The sequence below is a fragment of the Mandrillus leucophaeus genome, unplaced genomic scaffold (assembly GCF_000951045.1).
Source record: "Mandrillus leucophaeus isolate KB7577 unplaced genomic scaffold, Mleu.le_1.0 Scaffold870, whole genome shotgun sequence".
In the NCBI taxonomy this organism is placed as follows: domain Eukaryota; kingdom Metazoa; phylum Chordata; class Mammalia; order Primates; family Cercopithecidae; genus Mandrillus; species Mandrillus leucophaeus.
Genome location: NW_012109475.1, coordinates 369068 through 377774, shown reverse-complemented (window position 1 = coordinate 377774; position 8707 = coordinate 369068). Strand labels below are relative to the sequence as shown.

Sequence of the window (8707 nt, the reverse complement as noted above, 5' to 3'; positions counted from 1 at the left end):
ACCACAGTGAAACCCCATCTCTACTAAAAATACAAAAAATTAGCTGGGTGCGGTGGCGGGCACCTGTAGTCCCAGCTACTAGGGAGGCTGAGGCAGGAGAATGGCGTAAACACGGGAGGCAGAGCTTTCTGTGAGCCAAGATCACGCCACTACACTCCAGCCTGGGCGACAGAGCAAGACTCCATCTCAAAAAATAAATAAATAAAATAAATAAATAATTAATGGGTAAGGTAGAAATTGAACAGAAATTAGAAAATATTTTTAACTAAATGGTAATGAAGATACAACATATCAAACTTGTGGTGTATAGCTAAAGCTGTGTTTAGAGAGAAATGTATAGCCTTAAATGTGTGCATTAGAAAAGAGGAAAGGCTGAAAGTCAATTATGTATCAATCTCAAACACTACAAAATAATTAGCAAATAAAGTGAGAGAATGACCATGTGGCTACCTGGGGAATGTGAGACAGAGGGAGAAAGGCTTGGCTCTGTGGGGGAGGAGCACGCCTTAAACAGGCTGGCTATAGGTTTGCCTGGGTTTGTAGCTTAGCTCTCTGTTAACCCTTCACTAGCTGAGGGACTTTGGGCAAATCTTTTCCTCCTGTGTGTCTGTTTTTACATCCATAAAATAGCTAGAAAGTCTCACCTGCTGAGCGTCTTGTGAGTTTTAAATGAATCTACATGCAAGCCGTAGTAGCTTAGAACGGTGCTCAGCTCCCTAATTATTATGATTGTCTATGTCTTTGCGAGAGTCTTTCGCATCTCACAGGCCCCAAGCCTGTGTTTTCCCTGATCTGTAGGCATGAGGCAGGGCCCAGGTTCCATGTGATGCTGAAGCTCTGACGTTCCTGCAGGCCCAGTTCCAAGGCTCCAGCATCCTGTGTCTCGCTGAGCACTGCTGCCCAATGGCCATCCCCAAGCACTCCCTGAGCCCAGTGCCATGGGAAGAGGACAGCTTCCTTCAAGTGAAGGTGGAGGAGGGAGAGGAAGCCAGCCTCTCCCAGGGCCTGGAATCCAGCCACGACCACATTGCTCACCCTGAGGCTGCACGCCTGCGTTTCCGGCACTTCCGCTATGAGGAGGCATCTGGTCCACACGAGGCCCTGGCCCACCTCCGAGAGCTGTGCTGTCAGTGGCTGCAGCCTGAGGCGCGCTCCAAGGAGCAGATACTGGAGCTGCTGGTGCTGGAGCAGTTCCTGGGTGCACTGCCCCCAGAGATCCAAGCCTGGGTGGGAGCCCAGAGTCCCAAGAGTGGAGAGGAAGCCGCTGTGCTGGTGGAGGATCTGACTCAGGTGCTGGACAAGAGAGGTAAAGGGGCGCTGTGGGCAGATTCATGGCACACGGGGGGTACACGCTGGACACGAACATGGGAGCACAGGGCTCTGGTTTGGGGTTACTCATGCACTCATTCTCACATTTGTACTTTACCCTAACTCTCACACACGGTTGTAGACAGGTGTGTTTTGGTTGCAGGTGACCAAAAACGACCTGAAATGGGCTGAAGCAAAGAAGGGTAAGGAGGCAGCAGATACGGCTATATCCAGAAAATCTGTTGACAGCATCAGAACTCTCTTCTTCTCTTGTTCTGTTTCTCGGTTGGCTTTTTCTGTGTTAGCTTCCTTCTTATTTTAGGTTCTCTTTCCAAAGGGGACAAAGATAGCCAGGAACCCAAGGCTTACATCTTACCAATGTAGAAACCCCAGGGTAATAACAGTAAGAGGTTCCTGGTCTGAGCCCCCACTGGCCTGGTTGGGATCTTATGTTTGTGTTTGGCCAACCAAATCCCAGGGCCTGTCAGTGAGCAACTGGCTGTTTCTCAGAGGAAACCAGACGAAGGGCCGGGTGCCTGGGGTGGCTGTTGGGGGAGACGGAAATACCAGATGTCCCTGTGCACCTTCTCTGTGCCCACCCTGGGCTGGCCTCCAGGATTTGGGTGAGTCAGACCTGCCCCAGGCTCAGCTGGACACTGTTACTCAGAGAGACCCACACAAACATCCCAACCCAGGGAGGTCCAGTGGGATGCAGGGAAGACCCAGCCTTGGGACAGTCCAGAGCAGGGAGGGGTGGCTCGTCTGAGATGGGGTTGGCCTGGCCTATTGGCAGCAGATAGGAAGTGGGTGTACCACACACTGGGAGGAAACGTGCAGTGCGCAGGAGGAATGTGGGGTGTGGATACAGCTGAATCATCAAGGCTCAGTAGATCCAACCACTGCTTCTCTTCCTCGCCATGTGACTCCCTTGTGCCTCAGTTTACTCATGGGTAAATGGGGATTAAACGCCCACCTTAGTGGTGTTGAGAGATACAAGGCAATATCCATGCAGCACCTGAAACGGTGCCTGGCACAGATTAAATACATGGTAACTGCAACTGTTAGGATAATTTGTTCAGCTCCGGGAGAAACAGGCCTCTCTGGAACAGAGGTTGGTCTATGCCCAAGCAGATGTCACAGAGACAGGGAGAGGAAAGAGGGAGTGGCCCCATCTTCCCACAGGGTTGGCCAAAGCTCAGAGAAAGGGCAAAATGCAGAGGGAATGGTGGGGTCAGAGGCCCGGCAGTGTGATTCGCACTGATGCATTCTGGTAAAAGCAGGTGGTGTGATGTTTCTGGAGTGGAGGAAGAAAGTGGGAGGCGGGGCTAAGCGAATGGCTGGGGGAGCAGGAGAGGCTGCCTGTGGACCTGGAGAAGATTCCGGAGCTAAAATCCCAACTGGGCCACTAGCTGTGATCCTGTACCAGTTACTCAACACCTTCCCTCAGCTGGATTTCAGTTTCCCCATCTGCAACAGAATCACAGCAGTACCTCCTTCTGAGAGCAGGCCAGAGCTGAAATGAGGCAATGGAAGTCACCCACTGGACTTGGGGCCCAGCACATGACAAGAGCCTGATAATGGTTAGTGGCCCTGGGAGGCCAGCGGCACAGCGTCCATGGCTTACAGATGGGGAGACTGAGTCCCAGATGAGGGCAGGACTGCTTAAGGTGGTAGAGCTGGGGTTTGAGTCCAGTTTCTGCACTGCTGAACCCCACTGTGGACTTGAGCAGTGGGTGTCCCACCTGTCTCTGCCTCCTCCCTGGAATTCATCCAGTAGATGTGCCAGATTATGTGTCCTTTGCACCCATCCAGGGCAGGTCAGTGTGAGCATTCCTCTACCTCATGCACACTCTGATCTCCAAGAGCACCTCCGCCACACTCTGCCTTCACAGTACTTTATAATGTAGGGCTTGAGAGGCCAGGTGGGTACCTCACCTACTCACCCCCAGCAGCCATATTCTCCCTGAGGTTCTACTTGCAGAAATTTTCACCATCATGGGCATCTGGATTGATTCCCTCATTCAGCCAGAGTTCACTGAGCACCTTTGGACACATCCAGGCCTAGAGGCAAGCTGTTGAGTGTGAGGGACAGAACTGCAACCTCACAGAGATCAGAGCCTGCAGCGGTGCATGTGCTCAGGGTCCTGACAAAGACAGACCCTCCCTCTCTCTCTGTCTTTCAGATCAGTTCCACATCAGGGTTTCTCCTCTGACTCTTGAGCCAAAATTGGGAGCCTTGAAAGACAGAGGGTTTGGTGGGAGGAGGAGAAATCAGAACCCATGATATAGTGTTGGATGGTGTGGGAGGACAGCCCTGCACCCTCTGTCATCCAAGCCACCAAATGAGAAACTTCCCCTTGGAACTGGGGCCAGATGTTAGGAACGAGCCACATCTCCCCTTACAAAGGGTGACCGGGGCCCTCGGCAGAGTCAGGGAGGCTTGGTGTGGTAGGAGGAGTGACGCTGTGGTTCGGATTGTTTCAGGATGGGATCCAGGAGCTGAGCCCACAGACGCAAGCTGCAAGCAGAGTGACCTGGGAGAGTCAGAGCCATCAAATGTGGTCACTGAGACCCTCATGGGAGGTGTTTCCCTTGGACCTGCCTTTAACAAGGCCTGTGAACCTGAGGGCAGCTCAGAGAGAAGGTCTGGGCTATCAGGGGAGATCTGGACAAAGTCTATCGCCCAACAGATCCATTTCAAGAAAACTTCAGGGCCTTATAAGGATGCCCCCACAGACCAGCGTGGCCGTGAATCTGGTGCCTCGAGGAACAGTTCTAGTGCGTGGCCAAACCTCACCTCCCAAGAGAAGGCTCCTTCAGAAGACAAATTTGATCTGGTGGATGCTTACGGGACAGAGCCTCCATACACGTACTCAGGGAAGAGGTCCTCCAAGTGTCGCGAGTGTAGGAAGATGTTCCAGAGCGCTTCGGCGCTCGAGGCACACCAGAAGACCCATTCTCGGAAGACACCATACGCCTGCAGCGAGTGTGGGAAAGCCTTCAGCCGGAGCACTCACCTCGCCCAGCACCAGGTTGTCCACACGGGGGTGAAGCCCCATGAGTGTAAGGAATGTGGGAAGGCCTTCAGCCGAGTCACCCACCTGACTCAGCACCAAAGGATTCATACTGGAGAGAAACCCTACGAATGTGGGGAATGTGGGAAAGCCTTCAGCCGCAGCACTCACCTCACCCAGCACCAGCGGGTGCACACGGGGGAGCGGCCCTACGAGTGTGACGAGTGCGGGAAGGCCTTCAGCCAGAGCACGCACCTGACTCAGCACCAGCGCGTCCATACCGGGGAGAAGCCCTACAAGTGTGACGCGTGCGGCAGGGCCTTCAGCGACTGCTCGGCCCTGATCCGACATCTGAGAATCCATTCTGGAGAGAAGCCCTATCAGTGTAAGGTGTGTCCGAAGGCCTTTGCACAGAGCTCCTCCCTCATCGAGCACCAGAGGATCCACACAGGAGAGAAGCCTTATAAGTGCAGTGACTGTGGGAAGGCCTTCAGCCGCAGCTCAGCCCTGATGGTTCACTTGCGGATCCACATCACGGTACTGCAGTGACCGGAAATCGACCCTCGGGGCACAGCACAGCGCCTTCTTGGAGGCTCAACATCTAAGAGAAACCCTGAGTTCCTAAAGAGCCACAAACAGGGTGGGTGATTGATGAGCTGCCAAAATGATAGGTGCCTCAGGGCAGACTCGGGCTGATAGAAACAACTCTGCATTTGAGGAACCCTGATGAGCCAAGGTGATTCAGGCCAGCTGGAGAAGCTTCCAGAAGGGCCCTGAACTGCTACCCTCTGTTTCCCACTCAGGGCTGTCCCAGAGAGAAGGCAGCTGAGCTGAGGATTTGGATTGGTTCTCAGGGCCAGGGCAAATGAAGGTACATGTCTCTCAGAACTCAGCGTCCCAGGATGCTCGGGGCAGGCAGACTGTAGCTCGTTCTCATGTGGCTCTTCTTGCCTGCTTTTCTGCTGCTTAGCCCAGAAGGGACACCTGCCATGCCCACCTCTGTGCCTTGGCACCTAGTATTTCCACTCTAGCCTATTCTGTGCCTAACTCCAAGGCTGACTTGTGAGATGCCTTTTCCACCCTGCCTCTCTCATGGTTTCCTATCGTAATCAGTGGTGCTGCTTGACACCTCTCCAACATGTTCCTCTCTCTCCTTTTCCTTCCACATCCCACCAGTCACCAGCACTATTGGTTTAACCTGAAGTTTATCTCTAATGCACCTCCTTTTCCACTCCTGCTACCTTATGTGAGCCCTCATTGCCCCTGCCTGGATTATAGCTGGGGTCTCCTTCCTGACCCCTTCCTGCCCTTATTCTCTGCCCCTGTATCACTCTCCAGGGGACTCTTGCTATTACTCAAATCTGATTGTGTCACTCCAAGGTGGAAAGCTCTCCGACCCATCTCCTTCTACAGCACAGCTTCCTGAACAGGGTGTAAGTATGCCAAGATGCAGGCCGCTCTGGGCCCCGAGCAACCTCTCCAGTTATCCTCATATGCATGTATGAATATTGTCATTTTTCTGTGCATGCAGTGATGTGAAAATGGCCTCATCTCATACCATGACTCCACCTTCCATACACCAGCCACACGGAACTACTGTGGTTCCCATTTTCCCACCTATGTGCCTTTGTACCTGTGCCTGGAACCCTCCTCTCCTTTGTCATCTAAAATATTTCAAATGTCCCCCAAAGAAGCCTCCCTGCTCTCTGGGAACCGACTTCAGCTTGCCCTCTCTGCTTCCAGAGCACCTCCTAGATACCTCCCTTACAACTCCTACCACATTGCTTTCCAATGATACTATGAGCTCCTGAGAGCAGGGGCCATGTCTTGCTCTCAGTACCTACAACAAACAAGACTCAGCAGGCCCTGACTGATGTCTCTTACATGAATGTGACTGGTGCCCCCAGGAGGCAGTCACCATGCTCTCTCTGCCCCACACTGTCCTTATGTATGTTTACATGGATGTCTCCCCAGCAGCTTGAACCCTGGAGAGCAAGAACAATCTGATTTTCCTGGGGCCAGCACCCAGATAAGCCTGGCATGCAGTGGCCTCAATAAAATGTGACTGTATTGTCTTTTTCTAGGGCCCCAGGTCCCCTGGTGTCATGGACTTAGTCTTTGCCAGCATTCTGTCCATGTGTTCTCTGGTCTCCTCTCACAATGCTGCATCCCTGTCCCATTTTTAGGGTCCATGTCTATCACTGGATGTTGCAGCTTCTGTTCATTACCGTTAGGGTGTCGTTCTTCATGCCTCTGTTTCTCTGATGGTCTCATCTTATGGGAACCATTTGACCTGGCGTATTGTGTACTAGTCACTGTCACCATCTCTCCCTATGTATCTCCCTGTATTTGGGGCCCATTCCCTCTATGTCAAGAGTAAATGGAGCCACAAAGACTGATGAGAAAGGCTCATAACATGAAGGTAAGACTCAGGGAGACAGAGACCTTGGGGAATTACCTCTGAGGGAGTCCCAGACACAGGCAGAGATGGCCACAGAGGTTGCAGCAGAGGTTGAGAGACTTAGGGGAAAACTCAGAGAGCAGAGATGCACGTTCCCAGTGAAATGATTGCACAGGCTTCCAGCAGGCTGGAGGGAACAGAAAAGGCATGGGCCTGAATTCAGGCTACAGAGCCGACTCGTCCCTTCAGCTACTTTTGGGACCTCCTCATCTGTAAACCAGGAACAGGACCCACCTTGTATAGTGCCTGACCCAAAGCCTGGCCCTGCACACCGGCTCTGACTCGCAGCAATCATCAACATCTCTCTTTGCCCCCTACTTGCTCAGTCTCTGTCACAAGAACTGGATCTCTATCCCCTTGATGCTCTGAGCATCTTCACCCATTTGGTCGTGAGACGTGTCTGTCCATGTCTGTCTAAAAGGGGAGGAGATGAGGGAGAAAAGAGGGAATCTACTGAGAGCCTGTGTGTGCTGCCCAGTCTACCAAATAATTTATATACATCTCCATCCTCACACAACCATCCCTGTTTTACAGAGGAGGAAGTGGCTTAGAGAATGTAACTGATTAACCAAAGTCACACTGCCAGGAACTGGAAGCACTGGGATTTGACAACACATCCAAATATGTCAGCAATTTCAATAAACATGACTGAACTCAACAAACCAAGTGTAAAGACAAATTCTAACAGGTTGAATTTCTTTTTGGACCAGCCATATGTTCTTTAGAAAAGATACACCTAAAACAAGGATACGGGAAGTTGAGGGCAAAGGGATAGAAAAGGATATACAAAGTAGGCATGAAACTGAAGAAAGCTGATGGAGCTGCATTAATCGCACAAAACAGACATTAACGTACAAAAGTGTTTTAAGAATCATAGGGTCACTATGTTTTTTGGGTTTTCTTTTGAGGTGGAGTCTCGCTTGGTCGCCGACGCTGGAGTGCAGTGGCGCAATCTTGGCTCACTGCAACCTCCGCCTCCCGGGTTCACGCCATTCTCCTGCCTCAGCCTCCTGACTAGCTGCGACTACAGGCATCCACCGCCACGCCTGGCTAATTTTTAGTGGAGACGGGGTTTCACTGTGTTAGCCAGGATGGTCTCGATCTCCTGACCTCGTGATCCGCCCGCCTTGGCCTCCCAAAGTGCTAGGATTACAGGCATGAGCCACCACGCCTGGCTGGTCACTATATTTTTATAAAAAAAACAATCTATTAGGAAGATGTAATAGTTCAAAACCGGGCACATAATATGAGCCTTGTAGAACAGAATCACAGTAAGAAACTGACAAAATCTTAAGTGTACTTGGAAGTGCTAACACATTCTTTATGATGATAGAAAAAATATTTGAAGAAGACAGGTGCAGTGGCTCACACCTGTAATCCCAGCACTTTGGGAGGGTGAGATGGGCCGATCACTTACATTCTGGAGTGCGAGGCAAGCCTGTGCAACATAGTGAAACTGTCTCTACAAAAAATATGAAAATTAGCCAGCCTGAGCCGGGCGCGGTGGATCACACATGTAATCCCACCACTTTGGAAGGCCAAGACAGGCAGATCACGAGGTCAGGAGATTGAGATCATCCTGGTTAACACGGTGTGTAACTCCTTCTCTACTAAAAATACAAAAACTTGGCTGGGCACGGTGGTTCACGCCTGTAATCCCAGCACTTTGGGAGGCCAAGGCAGGTGGATCACGAGGTCAGGAGTTCAAGACCAGCCTGACCAGCGTGGTGATACCCCATCTCTACTAAAAATACAAAAAATTAGCTGGGTGTGGCGGTGTGTACCTGTAATCCCAGCTACTGAGGAGGCTGAGGCAGGAGAATTGCTTGAACCCCAGAGGCAGATGTTGCAGTGAGCCAAGATCGCGTGACTGCACTCTAGCCTCAGCAACAGAACGAGACTCTGTCTCAAAAAAAAAAAAAAA

At 51.5% G+C, this 8707-nt stretch overlaps 1 protein-coding gene across 2 annotated transcripts in view; it reads left to right on the top strand.

Moving 5' to 3' along the window:
• The window catches only part of ZSCAN22 (zinc finger and SCAN domain containing 22), a 21755-nt gene extending 16837 nt beyond the window's left edge, over window positions 1-4918 (top strand). For both annotated transcript variants that reach the window (XM_011969094.1, XM_011969093.1), the window contains exons 2-3: window positions 853-1306; window positions 3793-4918. In XM_011969094.1, the coding sequence (XP_011824484.1) occupies window positions 904-1306; window positions 3793-4871 (1482 nt within the window). In that variant the 5' untranslated portion in view covers window positions 853-903 and the 3' untranslated portion in view covers window positions 4872-4918. The remainder of the gene's footprint in view (window positions 1-852; window positions 1307-3792) is intronic.
• The last annotated feature ends 3789 nt before the right edge of the window (window positions 4919-8707 follow it).